Raw genomic sequence first — 20,464 nt, 5'->3', positions numbered from 1 at the left:
ACACACACACACACACACACACACACACACACACACACACACACACACACAGCCCCCCCCTCCCGTGTGACAGATCCATCTGAGCCCCAGTGTCCTGGCCCTGCTTCAGTCAGTGTCACAGAGAGAAGCCAGAGGCAAATTAGATTAAAATCCCTCACAGTGTGATGTTAATGAGCCCATTATCAACGCTAGCTACAACCTCTCGGCTCTCTCTCTCCCTCCTTCCTTTCCTGCCTCTTTCTCTCCTTTTTTTGGTCCTTCTCAGCACTAACGATGGGGCTGACGTATGACTATATCACCCACGAACGCGGCAAACTCAAGCTGGCCTGAAACCTCTTTGGCTCTCTCTCACTCCCTTCTCTCTCCTTCCTTCCATCTCTCTTTCATTTGGCCCTTTTCTCCATCTTCTCTCTGTCATTATCAGCTCTAACGATGGCGCTCCTAAATCTACATTACAGTCCCACTCAAATGTTAGTATTTCTTTGGTGAAAGGCCAATATGGTTTCCTAACTGTCATAAAGTGAATTAGTTAGCCGCGGAGTGTTGACCTCTTCTTTTAACCCCCGGTCAGCTAGACTGAGTGGGCGCCTGCCTGCCATGGCCAGGAACTAAAAGTGTATCTGTTACAATAGAGCCAGGCCTTACAGAAAGGCCAAACCTGAACCCTCTAGTCTAGACTCTAGATGGAACATGGGAGTCCCCGACCTGGCCTTCTACTAATGAGTAAGAACAGTGTATAACCATGGATGGATGGTGGGAGTGTGTGTGTGTGTGTGTGTGTGTGTGTGTGTGTGTGTGTGTGTGTGTGTGTGTGTGTGTGTGTGTGTGTGTGTGTGTGTGTGTGTGTGTGTGTGTGTGTGTGTGTGTGTGTGTGTCTGTGTGTCTGTGTGTCTGTGTGTGTGTGTGTGTGCGTGCGACTGTACTGTACACTGTGTTGTTGTAGCGGAGGAGGGTCTTACTAGCATGCTAATGAATAGCCGATTAGTGGACCCCTGAGAGAGATGAAAGCTGGTTCAGACTGAAACTAAAAGACAGGAAGGATTCACTTTACTCTGGCCGGGCGCTGAGCCGCTCAGCCGCCCAGAGCATGTGGTTCACTTCACTGTCCCTAGGGACTCACCGTACGGCCACGGTCGTGGTCCGGATCGTAGAACACATCCTCCGTCTGTGAGGGGACAGGAATAATATGCTACTCACGCCACACAAGAGGCACTGAGACAGAGCGACTGGCACCAGCTCTGAGTCTGTGCAGCGGGGGGCGTCAAGGGCTACAGCAGAGCAGAAATGCATCCACGATGCCAAACGCCAATGATCATCGTTATTCTTTCCTGTGATCAATACACACTGAGAACATTCTAGAGAGCACCTGTTGGACATAGAGCAAGACATACATACCTCCCTGCCACACCCCATGACATCATCATATCACAGCTTCTGTGACTGAAAGCCATGTGTGAATTAGGTTATTAGTAGCATGTGTTCTCTCCTTGCAGGTTTTACTTGCAGGTCTACCACTGGAAGATTGAAGAGGGTTAGGCCCAAATGAAACAGGTGATATAGCTTCTGAGCACTGTCAAACGCCGCATTGTTCTAAGGGGACTTAGCGGTATATATAACAACATACATCCATATCATGATGATGTGCGTCCGTTTTAGAGAGGGCCTATGGGAATGTGTCATGGACCAGCTGTTGCAGTGAGGTCAGACATGTGACATGTGGTAACCGTGGGAACGTGAGGCCTAGAAGCCTAGAGGCCTCAGGGTCTACTTCTGTAGGTGGCAATATAGGGGAACAGCTGGAGGTTAGAACAACTGTCCAGAACATCTGGACAGTGAAATGACAGTGGAACAAATATCCCTCTTAGGGACAATAAAGACTTTTATAATTTGAAATTTCATCATTGAAAGAGGGACATTTATTCATCCACCGTCAAGCTCACTGCTGCTGCATAGAAAATCGGCAACTCTTACCTGGTGTTGATTTTTCAGTGTAACATTATCTAGTGTTGATTCAGGTGTGAAATTAACTCAGTAATTGTTAAATTAACACTCATTAGTGTAAAAGACCCCCAGTGTTGGTGCAAATAACCATGTGTTAAACCAAAACCACGCTCATCAATATCACATTTCCCAGCATGCTGTATTTCAGGTTGATTAAAAAAATAAATAATAATGTTTGTTTCATTATCTCTGTTTTTGCATGTAAATTGATTGATTAATTAATCTTATGCTACTCAAATATAAATAACATAAATGTTTCTGAACTAATCCAATCTGATAAGCGGACTTATTGCACACGTTACTGAAATGGTTGTTCCAGTTTAGATGATTTATGTAGTCTCATATCTTAGTCTTCCCAACCCAGCAGTCATTCTTAATGCAGGTTGTGGGTGAATAAAAATGTAAAATGTTGGTTATTCCCACTCTGGCTTGATTCCAGAAGGAATTACACATCCCTTTACAAGCAAGCATAATGTGATTTGCAGGCCTGATGTGGCCTGTATACCATGAGTTTCAGGCCACTGTATTAGGGTAAAACATGGTCTTCGAAAATAAGTATGTGTTGCAGTGTGTTAAAGAATATTTTCTGAGGCCACAGGACTGAACATGGATGAATGCAACAACCACGTCTCAACCAAAACCAAGACTTTACACTAAGCAGTGTGTTCATATAGACACTGGACCAGTGTTAAATTTAACACTCTCGGTGTTGATTTTACACTGGATAATTTGCTGAGTGGTTTAACTCTACCTTCTATTGAGAACAACTGGGTTTTTAACCAGAGCCATAAGCGCTAAAATGGCTCCGAGTTTAAGACACTGGACAGAGCTGTCCTGTTCTCAGTCATAGGCCTGTGGAAGGTCTGCTAATGCATCATGGGAGTTTGTCTGTATCATTCCATTTCTGTGACAGACTCTGTGCCTCTGTGACTACTCCTCCCCTGATTCTGCTGCATCCATTGGCATAAGTGAGTGTGTGCTGTGCATTGCACTCAAGAAGAGCCCATCAATCTCTCCTATGGTCCTGCACTCTGAAGACTTTGTCAAGGTAGCTTTTCTCCAAATTCTGCTGAATGAGATTTAAGTTGAATGCCGAGGTAGAGGGTTTACTTGTCTCCTCCACAAAACGCTCCGTGAAATACAGCATTTGTGAACAAACAACCCATGAAAAAGCCTGTTATTAATTTGAGCCACTAGCCAGGGAGTTCCCTGGTGAGGGACGGCCTAAAATAATAAACACAAAGTTTCAGCTCCTTCCTCCGAGCTCCTCCCGTCTGAAATAGGGGCCGCCGCATCCCAAGAAGAACTCATAAATAAATCAGTCACAGAGAGAGACACCCCCGGGGAGGGGAGAGAGCACAGAGAGCTGGAGAAAACGGAGGAACAGAGAGCTTCATAATGCAGAGCCAGTATTTTAGAGCCAGGTACAGTCACTGCACTTACTGTGGTCAGGCACACAGGGGGTTGTGTGGTTGATGATGACATAAATGCTCAGTCCCACTTTGAAGTCATGACTGTGTGTACACTGGTAGTGTGTTTATGTGTTACTTGGGTATGTAGGATTGTGTCCACGTGAGTTAGTGGAGATGGTGTGTGCGTTCGTGTGTGTTTGCCTGCGCGTGTGTGTGTGTTAGAGCCAGTCGGTTCTCCCACTCTGAGTGCAGTGAAATGCACCGTGTTCATCTGCTCAGCATCACAGCACGGAGTTATATAAGCATCTCAATAGTCTAATGTGGCTTCCTGAAGGAAAGGAGACAAAGAGAGGAAGTGGCATACAGTATTGAGATGCAGCACAGGTTTTCCATCGGTTCCATCAGCATGCAGAGAGCATCAGCACTGGACTCCTTGACAACCATAGAATGTATTGTGGCATCGGGCCACCCTGATTTCCACACTGACATCCTCTGCTGCCTCTCCCATCGCCATGGACACGCACTCCCCCATCTTTCACTGCCCCCCCCCCCCCAACCACCTCTCACTTGAGGTTCCCCTCCATCTTTCACTGCAGTCTGCAGCCCCTCTCCCACCGGCTTTCCCTGGGTTCCCCCTCCAGCCTCAGTCATCTCATTCCCCAAGACCCACCATCTCCCACTGCCTCTTATTAAAGTTTCTCTCCTTGAAACAACACTGTCCTTTGTGACAGACCGCCCAGCCACAGACAAGCCTTGCTCTTGTCAGGCTGACGCTATAACTCCAAACCAACTTCCTGAAGTCAAGAGGGAGAGAAGAGAAAATAGAATATCCCTTTCTCTTTCTGGCCTTTTAGTTTCACTGCCCTCCTCTTCCTCCCTCCCCCTCTCCGCTGTCACTGCTTTCTAAACATTTACACTGCGGATGAGGGTGATTTAGGATGTTCTAAGAAAGAGCACGACTTGGGGACCGTCCACTGTAGCTCTCTTTAGGTAGCCAGTGCCCTGTCTGGGATGGTGCCACACAGCGAATTGTCCAGGATTGATTTTTCAGTGTAACATTTCTAGTGTTGATTCAGGAGTTACTCTGTAAGAGTGAAATTAACACTCAGTGGTGTAAAATAAAACTGGAGTGTTGGTGTTAATAACGAGAGTTATTGTTTTACACTGTGGTGAGTAAAACAGTCCATTAAAACCACCTCCATCATTACTATATCTCCCTGCATGCTACACTGCAGGTACTTTTTGGGGGATTGTTTTTAATATTTGTGTTTTTGCATGTACATTGATTAATTCATTAATGTTATGCGACACAAAGATGAATAACATACATTTTTCTAAACTTATCCAATCAATTAGTTAGATTTATTGTACACATTACTGAAATGGGTGTACTGGTTTAAATGGTTTATGTAGTGTTTTTTTTAAATTTCGTTTCTAAATCTTTACTGTCATTCTGAATGCAGGTTGTGGGTGAATATAAATTCCAACTGTCGGATATCCTAACTATGTCAGGATTCCAATTGAAACCGGGTGTTTCCTGACACCGCTGTGTTGGGGTAAAACTAGGACATTTACTAGGCCAATAATTAAGGCCTTATGACATATGGACTGTATTGTCAGAGTTTAATTTGAATGATAACATTCCCCTAGGAACTCATTTGGTGAAAGCCACAGGCTGTTAAAAAGAAATAATTCAACCACCATGTCTCTGTCACTAACAAATACAGTCATGGGTGTTAAGTCTACAATTTACTCAAAAAGAATAGGCACCCTGGGAAATATGCAAATTAGGCTTTACACCATGCAGTGTTAAAACAACACCCAAAATGATGTACCGTAACACTACAGGTGTTAATTTCTTACACTGAGGAAGTGTAAGAGTGCCATCACTAAGCAAAGTGAGCCCAGTTTACTCTAAATCAAGTGTTGTTTTACACTGTAGGTGTTGCATATTACTCTACAGTTGAGTTCTGCAAACGGCACAATCGAGTTCCTTTGGAAATTTTAAGAGTTAAATGGGGAACACTCCAACATATTTAAATCTTTAACACTTTCAAAAGTGTTATTTTAACACCAGTACAGTGGGACTTATATGTTCACTGATAATAGTGTACATTTGACAATTTCAGAATTAAAGGTACACCATTGATTTTGCTGTGCATGTTAACATTATGGGTACGGGTAAATGATAGTAATCCATGGACTGGTACTGGCATGGTGCTATAGACATGATTCATTACTTGTTTCCATTATTGATATATCTTGGGCTATAGCAGGGTATATTGAGAACCATATGGCATAGTATTGCAAGGGAACTTCAACTCGCAGTAAGACCAAGTAGACAATATGCTGCAATCAAAGCCATGACTGGGATGGAGCAAGCTCTAATAACTGTGACTACATGGCTCAGAGAGACAGTAAGTGGATTAGTGGTATAGGCTAAGTATGCTTATGAATAAATTACATTACAGTTGACTAGGAATGTCATGCTGATAAAATACATTTACTGAAAATATACCCAATAAAGGGTTTAAATAAAGCATGAATAATTCAATAATATTGCTTTCAGATACATCAAAAGAAGTTGTAATCAAAATGAGTGCTTATATGATAAATTACTATCATATAAGTTATATCCACATCTGAGTCTAACTTCTCTTTGTGGTAAGATAAGCCATAAAGCCAATTATAGTTTTTTTAGACACCCAAAGAGAGACACATAAGATGGCTTTAGAAAATATTTTTAACAAGATTCGTACTTCCAAGAAGACGTAGTTTGTGCTAGCAGCACAGAGGGACAGAGCGGCTCTTTCCTGAGCTGCAGCGTAAAGGTCCGTCCGCTTCTACAGTTCTAATCTCATCTTCCACATGGAGCACTATGGAACACGACACACACTGGCCCTCGACAGTGGTGTGTCTGTGTGTGCGTCCATGCGTCCGTGCTTGAGAGAGACATGGAGGGGAGACAGATGAGATGTCAATGATATGGACAAATCACATGTTCCAAAACACCTCTAACTTTTCTGTTCTTCGATACAGAGTTGGATCTTAACTTGAGATATGTGTGCCTAGGGCGTACTGCGTAGCTAACTCTTATTTCCATCCATACATTAGACTGAACATATTCACGCTGTCTGGAGAGCAAGCAGTTCCCCCAGATCATTTTGTTCTAGTAATTTACCATATTACATGTTACCATGGCTACTGTTACAGATTTCTGTCTTTCGGGTGAGTGAGCTTAGTGATATTGACATCATCTGTTAGATTTATAGTCTGGTGAATAATCATGTAAAAAAAATCAGAAGAGAGAGTGAACATGAAGAGAGACAAGAGAGACTCAGCATGAACACTTGGGGATGTAATGTCCTCAATGGATTCTGTCGCAGAAGAAAAGGCCTACTTACAGAAACATGGTACGAGAGGTGAGATCCTGCCTCTATGTTTGTTTCCATGAACACCCACCCACCCACACACACTCCCGTCTCTGAAGACAGATACACGGGGCTAAACAGATAGCTATACAGCAGATTAGACCGACATTCATCTGTCTCTCTCCTCTAATCCAAACGGCAGACATTCAAATAAGAAGAGGAGACAAACCATATCAGTGATTCTTTGACATTTAACTCTAGTCTAAACTCATTTAACATTTAAAAGCAATGGTCGAAAGGGAAAACAAATCTAATTTGACAGAGAGAGACGGAGAGAGGTCATGTGGATGTCTTTTCACAAACATAAGAGACATCGATCATTTGATCGTCCAGAGGGAGAGGGGGCTCGCTCTCTCCTCATTATGTACGTAGCACAGAGGGAGAGGGTGCTCTCTCTCTCCTCATTATGTACGTAGCACAGAGGGAGGGGGCTCGCTCTCTCCTCATTACGTAAGTAGCATTAGGATGACATATCTACACACGGGACTAAGGACCAGATATTGTAGATCACAGGACGTCATAAGCACCCAGGGGTAAACCAGTCCAACCTGATGGCTAATGTATAGCTTCTCTGTTACGCATCATCTGCTTGTATCACAGGTCTCTTCAGGTGATGTTGCTTGATAAGGAACATGATTTACAGAGCTAGGGAAAAAAGAGTTCTGAAAGGGTTCTGGGTTCTAAATGGAACCATTCATTGGAAGAAGCCCTTTTGGTTCTATAGCATCGGGTGTATGATCTGCTTCTATCACAGTTCCAACGAGATTTCTTTATTAAGGCAAATTGCTCATATGATGAATAGTATCATAATGCACAGTTAATAAAGGTTTTATAAGCGGTAATTATTTACAAGCATGATTGGGTGTAATTGAGCCTAACCCAGGTTGCAGTTGAATTGGTTACTGGTTTGACCCAGACACATTTGTGTCCGCAACACTAGCAGGTGTCTATTCAGTAGATGACTCCCATTCTATTTTTAATAGTCCTTCTGGCTTTTCATTATGTTTCATTATCTAGTGCTCTGGTCTAAGGCTTTGTTTGCTTTACTCCGCGTACATTCTGTCAAGGTTCAAAGGAATCTGCAGTGGACATGCTGCCAAATGCCAATTAACTATACACCGTGGGTTTAGAGCAGAGTAAACTACCCTAATTAATGATGCTGGATCCCGTAACAGTAGTCAGCAGGCTCACCCAGGCTCACCCACCCTCACCACATCCACATAGGGGAGTTACACTGCAACTGTTACGGTCTCACACAGGCTGCTGGTGCTACAGCTCATTAAAGAGAGCATCGACCATCTGTTAATGTGTTCCAAGAGATACTCGATTCTATTCTATTCAACTCCGTAGGTCTGACTGACCAGCAAAGAACCCAACCAACCTCCAAACAGGTTCTTCAGCTGTTCCCATGAGAGAATAGGGATGGGGGGGATGTCTACAGTAGAGTATCGTGATTCTATTGTTGACTATATTATAATGATTCTATGACATCGATTTATTTGTTGCTAGGTAGTTAACATTAGTTATCGCTAGTCGGCTGTGCCAGCGCCAAAACGGCTATATTTCTCGTCCTATAGTGTGACCTCAATCCTCTTTTTAAACGGTGAACCAACATGTTTTCAGTTCTTTTATATCCACGACTGATCAAAACTCGCTTTTATTATGGCTTTCTGTTGTCCCTCTGTAGCAGACATACAGTGAGCAATATGTTTGGAACGTTGAATCGCAAAAAAATCACAGTATCAAGTCACAATCCATATAGAATTGTGATATATCGTGATAAGATTGTATCTTATGGTCCCTGGCAATTCCCAGTCCTATAGGAGACCCATTTTTGTTTCCAGGTAGAACCCTTGTGGGTTCCATGTAGAACCATCTGTGGAAAGGGTTCTACATGGCACCCAAAAGGTTTCTACTTGGAACCAAAAGGGTTCTACCTGGAACCAAAATGGGTTCTTCAAAGGGTTATCCTATGGGGACAGCCAGAGAACCCTTGTAGGTTCTAGATAGCACCGTTTTTTCCGAAGAGTACACCATCGCATGCTGTTACTTCATACATCCCAATCACTCCCGTGGAGAGAACAGTGTGGAAGATCAATTCTTCCCATTCATTCAATAACACTCTAGGGTCGTCCCATGTCATTTCAGCAAGCCATGACACCCACCATGTCACATCCTTCTGATATTGTTTCTGTAGTTAGAAACAAATAGGATGAGCATTCCTTCAACACTATGTTGTTGAAATATCATTTGATCTCTGAGAAATTAAGCTATTATGATTGCACCCAAATTCAAATCAACTCAAATTCAATACATTTACTACCTAACATTCGATTTGGACCAAACTTTTTTCAAACAACGAGTTCGACATGAGAAATTCAAAGAAATTCTCAAAAGCCACCCACGGACCCCCCACATTCCACGCCAATCACACCCCAACAACAAGTATACAGTATCCGTTCTCTATGTCTGACTAGTAGTATGGTTGCTGCGGTTCTGAGTATTGTTTCTTCATACTATGTAATGTATTGTCAGTGAACTTGGTGATGTTGTTTCCCCCCCTGTTCAGAGAAATGAGTCATTGAAGTCGTTAGGTTAATGTCCCATCCTACAGTACATCCTGATACTACCAGGTTCTGATCATTAGATGGTGATGTTTCAAATGCTGAATTTGTAGCATTTGTGGCACAAATCCAATGCAAGTCAATGTTAGTCAATGCATTTTCACGCTTCATATCCAAATCATCTAGAAGTAACATCGTTGAGCTACAAAATACTTTTTTGATTCTTTAGCATGATTTGCTAATATAGATACCATTGACTTTGGCATTGGATTTGTGCCACAAATGCTACAAATTCAGCATTTTAAACAGTGGACAACAAAACCAAAGCATGGATTGCTGTCATACCTTGTCCATAGACCGCTTACAGGGTAAGGAAACCAACATGTCATTTCGTAATTGTAATTTGGGTGAACTATCCCTTTAACATTGAGGGGGAGGATTCTTTAACAAATATCACCTAAAAGCAGGAACAGCACCACCTAGTGGCCAGAACTTGGTAATATCAGGATGTTGGATGGGACGTAAAACCTAACAACTTCAATTAATAATTTCTCTAAACAGGGGGGGGGGGGGGGGTGGAACATAATCAAATTCACTGGGAATACATTACTCAGAGCCGGGAAGCAATACTCAGAGCCGCAGCTTCATGCTACTTGTCAGACATAGAGAACTGATACTAGATAGTGGTTGTTGGGGTGTGTGGTCTGTGGGTGACTTTAGACAATTTCTTTGGATTCCTCATGTCTACCCATTGTTCGAAAAAAGTTTGGTCCAAATCAGATGTCAGGTACTATATTTTTTCGAATATTATATGAATCCTATACATTTAAATGGACAAATTTGGATGTAATCAATTAGCTTCATTTCTCAGAGAAGAAAATTCTATTTCAACAAAATAATGTTGCAAGAATTCTAATCTTATTTCTTTCTAACTACAGAAACAATTTCAGAACAATCTGACGTGGTGGGTGTCGAAATGCGACACTCTTGCCCTGCCCATCGAGGGTGTTACGGCCATCTCATTTATATACATAACAGGGCAACATTATCCACCGATCAGCAGCAGTGTCAGGAAGAGAGCTACTCTGATGCCCCACTGATGGTGTAACTAACATACTCTGTGTGCTCTCAGGGCTGGGTGAACAGGGACAGGGTTGGTGTACGCGAGAGGCTCTATAGCGCTGCTGGCTCTGATCAATGGGTATTACGTCATTACCACGCTCATGCTTATGAACTCTCCCCGGGCTCTCCTGATCAGGGTTGGGGTCAGTTCCGTTTTCAATTCAGTCAATCATCCATTGCTTCCTATGAGGATTGTCCCACTTTCTGAACCGACTGAATTGAAAACTGAACCCTGAAAACTTGACCCTAACCTTAGCCATGTCCAATAACCATGCCCAAAACTTGACCCTGGCTGTGCTCATGTACTCAGCTCTGCCAGCTGTGGCACTGGCACACACCACAGCTGAAGTTACTGTCACGTTCCTGACCTGGTTTTTGTTATTTTTGTATGGTTTAGTTGGTCAGGGCGTGAGTTGGGGTGGGCATTCTATGTTTTGTGTTTCTATGTTTAGGTGGTTTGTAATTAGCCTTATATGGTTCTCAATCAGAGACAGGTGTTTGACTTTTCCTCTGATTGAGAACCATATAAAAGGTTGGCTTTTCACACTGTTTGTTTGTGCGTGATTGTCTTCCGTGTCTGTGTCTGTGCACCACACGGGACTGTTTCGGTTTGTTCGTTTATGTATGTAGTCTGTTTCCTGTTCGTGCGTTCTTCGTCTATTGTAAGTTCTCAAGTCAGGTCTGTCTACATCGTTTATTTGTTTTGTAGTTTATTCAAGTGTTTTTCGTGTTCGTCTTCGTCTTGCAATAAATTCATTATGTATTCACAACCCGCTGCATTTTGGTCAAATCTTCGGACGAAGAGGAGGAGGAAAACTGTTACAGTTACTTTACAATGAGATCCTAATGTACTGTTCTGCGCTGTTCATATCTAGGCTAACTACCGTAATGTGGTCTACAGTATATATATATATATATAACATATGGCATGGTGTGAATGTGGTGATTGTATCCAAACAGTCAAATTGGTGATAGTCTTGCATGCAGATGGACGTGTCTATTTGTGAGACAGTGTGAGTGTCGTATGCAGTGTGTGTGTGTGTGTGTGTGTGTGTGTGTAAGTGTGTGTGTGTGGGGGGGGGAGCCTACTCCTGTATGGTGGCCTGGCATATTGAGGAACAGATGGCTTAGATATGGGCTCCCTCCTTCATTTCCCTCCAAAGAATTTTCCCCATAATTCCCATTTCCCATAAAACTGGCCAGCAAAACGGTCCATCTCTTAGATGCTTCTTTTAGATCACGGATAACGACTCAGCCAAGGGATTAGAAGAAACGGAAGATGCAGATGGCAGATCTCAAATCTCTCAAAAGCACTTGCTTTTTCTTTTCCATCTAATCGTTGACCAGAAAACCATCCACGAAACCAACCCTATTGTCAGTGTTCATGCCATGTTTCAATGGCTTCACCAGTTAAAGGCTCTCTCCCTCCCTCTCTAATGGCATGCCGCGGAAACTCTCTGTTAACAGCCCACACTTGAGTGCGCTTGACATATCAAGCGAAATGCTTCCAACAAAATGAAGAAGTTCTCCAAAGGTTAAAAGTCTCTTCATGATAAATCAACAGTGTAATTTCTCCAAATACACAGTCCTGAGACGTGTCAGGTGGAGTGGCATTTGAGATGCACATTTTAAGTTCACCATGGTCCCTGTCTTTATTTGTTTGCCAGTGTCAAATATGGCATCGTTGAGTGAATACACTATAACATAAAATACAGAGCCTACAGTCGTAGCCTGTTACAGACATGGGCTGTGCCCACTCAGTGATAAGGCGTATCACACATAAATCATTGCACTTTTCGAAATCTGTTAATATTCTTCTTCCTTACCTATCTGGCAGGAAACCAGGAGCTGCGCAATGGAAATCAGCACCCTGGATACAGTCAGTTCCATAGTCTCAGATTCAGCGCCAAAACGGAATTTTAAACGAAAAAAATAATTGTTGCAAAAACAATCTGAAATTCTAAGATGCTACACTTGATTCATACCGACGATGTCGGCGCTCCGGTCCTCCTGCCTCTCTTTCCTCCCTGTCTTTCGCTCTCTGCTTGGAGGAAACGGAGTGGCTCCACTCTCTCACGTACAACACTGGCTGGGTATGGGGAGGGGGATTGGGTATGCGCGCCGCCCACTACTCACACAGGCGCAGCGGGAGGGGAAAAAAACAGATTGTTGAACATACTCTCTGAACGGTGATATGAAATGGCTACTGACTGGCCAGTGATGAAAGTGAAACGTGCACATTCAGAAGGCAAAACTTTGACTCACAAAGACGAATTGCCAATTTAGTGCCTAATGAACCTACACTAAGGAGTTGTGATCTAAATGAAAAATAGAGGCAAATCAGTATAATGGCATGATGGATAAGTAAAGACAGGATAATGTCTCGGGGCCTGCTATAACAGCTGGGAGAAGAGTAGGGCTGTTCCATCATTTACCAATAACAAGGCCCTACGATTGTGTGTAATTGTTGTTCACAAACACTTCAATATTCCTATAGGAATCCAGATCTCAAGCCTCGTTCTCTTTCTCCTATGCAGAGTACGGAGCTGGGGGGGGGGGGTAGGATGTTGGCTTTGCCCCATATGAAACCTCTATTACTGTTTCTCTTATTATATGGTGCTGGGCAACATGATCTTACAGTCACAACGAAGGCTCACATTCTCCGTGGCCGACGTGAGTAAGACATTTAAGCTTGTTAACCCTTGCAAGGCTTCAGGTCCAGACAGCATCCCTAGCCACGTTCTCAGAGCATGCACAGACCAGCTGGCTGGAGTGTTTACGGACATATTCAATCTCTCCCCATCCCAGTTTGTTGTTCCCGCTTGCTTCAAGATAGATGTCCACCATTGTTCCTGTACCCAAGAAAGCGAAGGTAACTGAACTAAATGACTGTCGCCTCGTAGCACTCACTTCTGTCATCATGAAGTGTTTGAGAGGCTAGTTAAGGATCATATCACCTCCACCTTACCTGGCACCCGAGACCCACTACAATTTCCGTATCGCCTCCATCCACGGATGACACAATCGCTATCACACTGCACACTGCCCTATCCCATCTGAACAAGAGGAATACCCATGTAAGAATGCTGTTCATTGACTACAGCTCAGCCTTCAACACCATAGTGCCCTCCAAGATAATCACTAAGCTCGAGGCCCTGGGTCTGAACCCCATCCTGTGCAACTGGGTCATGGACTTCCTGACGGGCCAACCCCAGGTGGTGAATGTAGGCAACAACACCTCCACCACGCTGATTCTCAACACGAGGGCCCCAACAAGGGTGTGTGCTCAGCCCCCCTTCTGTACTTCCTGTTCACTAATGACAATAGTTTGCTGACGACACAACAGTGGGAGGCCTGATTACCAACAGCAAAGAGACGGCCTATAGCAGGGTTCCCCAACTGGCGGCCTGCAGGGCGAATTTGGCCCGCGGGTGGTTTTATTTGCCACCCCCCATGTTTTTTGACCCCGGGACACATAATAGACTTGAAAAAAACAAGGAAATCAGCTCCAAGTTATTTTAATTCAAGAAATCCGTTCCCAAGTATTCCCACGCACAATAGAGAGACACGTGATCATATATACGAATGTAAACAAGGCTTGAAATGATTACGTTTTAGTCAAATATTATATCTGTTTGGGGTTCTTGCGGTCAATTTGCGGTTGAAGATGGTGAAAAGCTTCCTCGGCGTGCACATCACTGACAACCTGAAATGGTCCATGTACACAGACAGTGTGGTGAAGAAGGGGCAACAGCTGCAACTGCACCGTCCGCAACCGCAGGGCTCTCTAGAGGGTGGTGCGGTCTGCCCAACGCATCACTGGGGGCACACTGCCTGCCCTCCAGGACATCTACAGCACCCGGTGACAACGGAAGGCCAAGAAAATCATCAAGGACCTCAGCCACCAGAGCCAAGGCCTATTCAACCCACTACCATTGAGACAGTACAGGTGCATCAAAGCTGGGTCCAAGAGACTGACAACAGCTTTTATCTCCAGGCCATCAGACTGTTAAACAGTCAACACTAGCCAGCCTGCACCCAGTACCCTGCCCTGAACCTTAGTCACTGTTACTAGCTGGCTACCACCTGGTACTCTACCCTGATCTCTAGAGACTACTGACCTATATACATAGTCATTGAACACTGGTCACTTTAATAATGTTTACATACTGTTTTACACACTTCATATGTATATACTGAATTCTAGACCCGGCTGATCCTATATAACTAGTGCTGTACACACCTTTTCTATTAATTTACTGCCATACTGTCTATATATTTATATTACGTGCTCAACATTGCTCGTTCTGATATTTCTTAATTTCTTATTTGAATTTTGGGGATTTGGGTGTTTTATATTGTTAGGTATTATGACACTGTTGGAGCTAGAAACATAAGCATTTCGCTGCACCTGCGATAACATCTGAAAAATACGTGTACACGATCAATAAAATTAGATTTGATTTGATTTTGATTTAGATTTCTGGTCGAATGAGAGGTTTGGCCGAGAGCCTCTTCTCACAATGTGCACCCTTGGATACTTCCACTCTAATCTGGAGGCAGGACTTAAACACACAATAACATGCTACTCCACGGCTCCCTCTTGTTTTCCCCTTGCATAAATTAACATAATTTAGAGGACTATCTTGAGTTTATGCAGGAAGGATCTGCATTTCACTTGTTGGACCACAATTTTTCAGGGTGCTCAATACAATGTCGTTTTGCTTCTCGAGTTCCGCCCCTGTGTGTGTGTGTGTGTGTGTGTGTGTGTGTGTGTGTGTGTGTGTGTGTGTGTGTGTGTGTGTGTGTGTGTGTGTGTGTGTGTGTGTGTGTGTGTGTGTGTGTGTGTGTGTGTTTCACTGCATAGGGAGAGAATAGCAGGGAAACAACAGACGGCAAAAAGACAACATTCTGTTTTGATGGAGAATAAATGTGTATTGTGTATGAGACCCACTTACCCTCCCCTCAAAGACACGTGTGCTGCAGCGGTAGGGAGTGAAAACCATAGGCCGTATATAAAACACATGCGAGAGATCACATCCTGGATTTGTAACAACCAAGTACGATAGGTATGGGACAGTTCAATATATCTGGATGGCAGTGTTGGGTCGGATTTTCAACGGAAGCCATTATTACAAAAATGTAGATAGGGAGGAGAGGACCAGAGCTATTGGTCAATGAATAGTCTCTCCCCATCAGCCCTTTGTGGGTTGACCTGCAAGTGAGGCTAATCGATTTAAGGTGACACATAAAGGACTTGGTAGAAGTGCATCAATAAAGGGAGTGGTTGTGAGATACTGTGTAAATCTTTGGCTACTGGTAAACACAGCATTGTTTACGACCAGAGGAAGCTCAACTTTTGCTGCTAGGTGTTTGGTTACTTCTGAGGGAGTGACTGTGTCTGTGTGTGGTGGCTGGTGTCTGGAGTCAGTCTAGGTGATGAAGGGCCCTGGGATGGGATCAGCTACTGAGGGAATATGAAACACACAGGCCAGTGTTAGAGAGAGGACAATGGTAGAACACTGCTATCTCCCTAGCTGACCTCAACACACCTGCGATACAGTTACCTGTGGTAAACAAACACACAAACCATGGGAGAGAAAGAGGGACACAAACAGCTAGACTAACATAAGACTGTTTGTCAACGAAGAGGATTCCCCCTGGATTTGACCAGCCTAGGCGTCGGCGGTTTCTTGTTTAGTTACTAACAGTATTCTGCTAATCAATGTCAAGCCTTCAATAAAGCACAACATCATATCTTCCCTACTGTATGCATGCAGTCCCTCTTCCTGTTACATGCATAGAAGCATTATTGAGTGCAAGTTAGTAGTAAAAGTCAGGTACCCAGACTAGAACTTGACACGGTTCTGTTAGGTCTTTTTAGTGTCCTCTGTCTGTAACAATGGCTTCCCGTGGTGTCTTCCTCTCTTCATCTGCCTTCATGGCCTCTAAGAAAACCTGAATCTTCTCGCTCCCTGCTGATGTGACTTCCTCAACTGCCTCAGCCCTGTTTCCATGGCACCCTGGTAGGTTGTAGCCGAATGTCAACATCATTGACAGCCAACTGTCGTGCGAAGTTCAATATTCCGGACACCCCGTTGCATAACCCCAACGGATCAATGCCTGTCTCAGCCACTCACAGATAGGCGTGCGTGCTAGCAGGCAAAAGCACACCCCCCTCGCTGTCAACCCATTGCATGTGGCTGCACACACACACATAAACACACACACACACACACACATCCCTCGCTGCCTGTCTTCTCTGTCTGTGGCTGTGCTGCTCACTGGCTGGCTGCACACGGCAACATCCTCTCAGGCGATGCAGTTTTTGATTGAGTTATGTAACCTTACCAAATAGCGTGATTACACTCTTTTCAACTACAGGATAAGTCAATACAGCGTTTATGCTATACTCCATCAACGCTCTAACTCAAGGAGGCAGGAGGGAGCACTACATCTGTACGAAACCCTCTAAAAGCCCCCACAGACTCAGTCAAGCAGTCTGTTTCCTGTGACGGGCCTCAACCAGCCTTCAGTCAGTCATGTACCAGAGAGATGTTTTACTGAGAAGGGACATTTACCTCACGGTGACAGTCCAGTCCCTCTGTGTGGGTCTTTGGCCTCCTCTACAGCTCCCTCAGTGGAACAGAGAGCTGCCAGAGGCCAGAGACAACAGCAGTGGGACAGGCAGCCATAGAGACGGCAGCCAGAGTGGAGCAATCGTCTGTGAATCAACAGCAGCAGAAGCAACAGCAACACAGAGCTCCTTCAGTCATCCTCAAAGGCCCTCGTGTGGCCTTCCAGCCAGTCCCTCTCGCGTGACATCAGGCTTCCCTGAGCCCAGAGAAAGGAGAGCGGTGCGTGGCAGGGCTTTCATCGGGACCACAGAACCAGAGAGTCAAAGAGCAGCAAGTCAGTGCCTGTCTACCCTCCTGTCTCCACCTCCCTCTAGGGATAAAACAAAGACTGGGAGACAACATGACCCCCGGTCCACTAACACATAAAGAACACACACACACAGGCACGTATGCATACACACATTTTCACATATAACTGAGAGAGGAGCCAAGCCTGCTGTGTTCTTTATCAAGAAGCAGGAGGAGATGCAGAGGCCTCTCATATGATGAGCTATCAATCATATTTCCCTGCTCTGTTGGTGAGCAAGAGCCTGGTAAAAACGTGAACCTTTCAGCTTTACATGTTCAGTGATATGCATATGGTCTTACTCTAGTATAGGCTAAGTCCTAATGCTGTATGAAAGCCAATAGCCAGTCAGCAGGAGGTCCAGGGTTTCCTAGCAACGGGCTAAGGGGGTAAGGGTAAGGCCATGTCAAACCAGTATGACCCTCACACAGCTGGAGAATAGGCAAAATCACTGCAATATTCCTCAAGAATTTCCTGAAGAGCCAGACCGACACGTAAAGCCGGAACTTTGACATGAAGATATATTGTAATGAGGAGGAATGCATAGCCTTTCTACAATCTTAAATCTTCTTAATTCCTAAGACATTAAAGCCATTCTGCTCTAGCGCCGTGTATTTTTAATTGCATCATGTAGTATTCAGCGATTCTCTTTTTTAAAGCAGCTCTCCTTTTTTCTTCAGGTGTCACATCTCACAAAGGACTTCCTGGGAACTCACAGTGAGCCTCCGATTCAATGACATTCCTCTCCACAATAGCCCTCTGAGTATCTCGTATGCCCTGGCTAAGAGCTGCACGCAAGGGGTCGAGCTACTAACTAACACGAAGCTCTTACAGCAACGGTCAGAGAGAGTGTATGTGTTGAGAGAGAGAGAGCGAGAGAAGACGGCTGGGAATCCAAGTGCCATTTGGCCCTGCTTGCCATTTCGCATGCCTTATTCCTTGGATGTTTACAGTTCTTACTGTTACTTCTCCAGAGAGAAGGCAGAACCGACAACAAAGCAGGAGCTGCAGAATAAATGTTCTGCAGGAATGAGATGTTTTGCTGCTGGGTGATTCTGCCATCACATTGTGGTCTCTAACGTGTTTTGAGAATATTTGTGTAATAATATTTTACTTCAGTGTGTGGGTTTGCAGCCTTCCTCAGTCTGACATTCTGAAATGGATTGTTGCTAGGCTCCATGGAAAGAAGGCACCAGGCAGGCCTATTATATCCACTCTCAGAGCAGGGGCAGTGTTCCGTAAAAGCACCCGTGTACCTCCTCCCTCCTCCCCCCATCCTTTATTCTGTCAGTTCACATCCATGAAAGACTGACCAACTGCACTTTGCCCCAAATTAATTGTTTTGCATATGACCTGCAGTAGCCCCCAATGTTGTCTTTTATTTGACAATACTGTCGAACCTGGATGGCCAATCTAACTTTAGGCACAGAATCAATCAATCAAATGCATTTTTATAAAGCCCTTTTTATATCAGCAGATACCCAGCCTAAAACCCCAAATTAGCAAGCAATGCAGTGGTAGAAGCACAGTGGAAATACTCAGTAGAGGGCAGGAACGTAGGAAGAAACCTAGAGAGGAATCAGGCACCGAGGCATGGCCAGTCCTCTGGCTGTACCAGGTAGAGATTTAAGAGTGCAGTGCCTATAGAAAATATTCACACCCCTTGATTTTTTCCAAATGTTGTCAACGATCTTAACAAATTACTCCGTAATGTAAAAGAGGAAGAAAAACTCTAACATTTCCAAAAAATAAAAAATAATTAAACATGAATATTTCTTGATTAGATAAGTATTTAACCCCTTGAGTCAATACATGTTAGCAATTACAGCTGTGAGTCTTTCTGGGTAAGCCTCTAAGAGCTTTCCACACCTGGATTGTGCAACATTTTCCCATTATTCTTTTCAGAATTCTTCAAGCTCTGTGAAATTGGTTGTTGATCATTGCTAGACAATCATTTTCACGTCTTGCCATAGATTTTCAAGCAGATTTAAGTCAAAACTGTAACTTGGCCACTCAGGAACATTTACTTTCTTCTTGGTAAACAACGCCATTGTAGATTTGGCCTTGTGTTTTAGGTTATTGTCCTGCTGAAAGGTTAATTAATCTCCCAGTGTCTGGTGGAAAGCAGACTGAACCAAGTTATCCTCTAGGATTTTGCCGATGCTTAGCTCCATACCAGCTTATTTTTTATTCTGAAAAGCTCCCCAGTCCTTAACGATGACAAGCATACCCATAACATGACACAGCCACCACTATGCTTGAATATGGAGAGTGGTACTCAGTTGTGTTGTGATTTGCATTTGCCCCAAACATAACGCTTTATATTCAGGACAAAAAGTAAATTGCTTTGCCACAGTTGTACCGAAATGCAGAGGGAAGTTGAACAAGACTTTTAAAAGTGTCTCCCTCCTTGCTTGTTGTATCACATGAGAAACTTACATTTTGTCTTTCTTAGACCTGTTTCTGTGAAAATATGAGATTACTGTGTGAAGTGTGCCACCTAGCGGCATCTCAATACACTCCCCCAAAATGAGTGGAAAAACATAGAGATAGATAGAGGACTTATCTTTGAATCTGTGCCTTTATAGAACACGCCAGCTTGTAGTTCAGCGTTTCCCAAACTCTCTGGACTTTTCCCTAACACTGCACAGCTGATTCAAATGATCAAAGCTTGATGATTAGTTATTATTTGAATCAGCTGTGTAGTACTAGGGCAAAAACCAAAAGATGAACCTCTTGGGGTTCTGAGGACCGAGTTTGGGAAACCCTGTTGTAGTCCTAAAAAACATTTCCTAAAAACTGGAAATGAGTTACCTCTGGTACGTTCAGCCATTCCTATGGGGAAAGAATAGGGGTTTGGAAATAAGGTCCGAGGTTAACACAGGCTTAAGAGATCTTATACGTTTTGGTCTATGAGATAATATTAGTCACTTAACATGACCTTTATGAATTTAGAAGCCTTTGTGCTTTTTGAAAAATTACATAAATGCTTCAAAATTCACAAAAGGTG

The 20,464-nt window shown here is 43.8% G+C and overlaps 1 protein-coding gene across 2 annotated transcripts in view; it reads right to left on the bottom strand.

Moving 5' to 3' along the window:
- LOC129865365 (receptor-type tyrosine-protein phosphatase zeta-like) overlaps positions 1 to 12,631 on the bottom strand; it is a 46,527-nt gene extending 33,896 nt beyond the window's left edge. For both annotated transcript variants that reach the window (XM_055938103.1, XM_055938104.1), the window contains exon 1: positions 12,357 to 12,631. In XM_055938103.1, coding sequence (XP_055794078.1) covers positions 12,357 to 12,420 — 64 coding nt within the window. In that variant the 5' untranslated portion in view covers positions 12,421 to 12,631. The remainder of the gene's footprint in view (positions 1 to 12,356) is intronic.
- Positions 12,632 to 20,464: the final 7,833 nt, after the last annotated feature.

This window comes from Salvelinus fontinalis, chromosome 11, assembly GCF_029448725.1.
Source record: "Salvelinus fontinalis isolate EN_2023a chromosome 11, ASM2944872v1, whole genome shotgun sequence".
NCBI classification, from domain to species: Eukaryota; Metazoa; Chordata; class Actinopteri; order Salmoniformes; family Salmonidae; genus Salvelinus; species Salvelinus fontinalis.
This window is presented reverse-complemented; position numbering and strand designations above follow the sequence as displayed.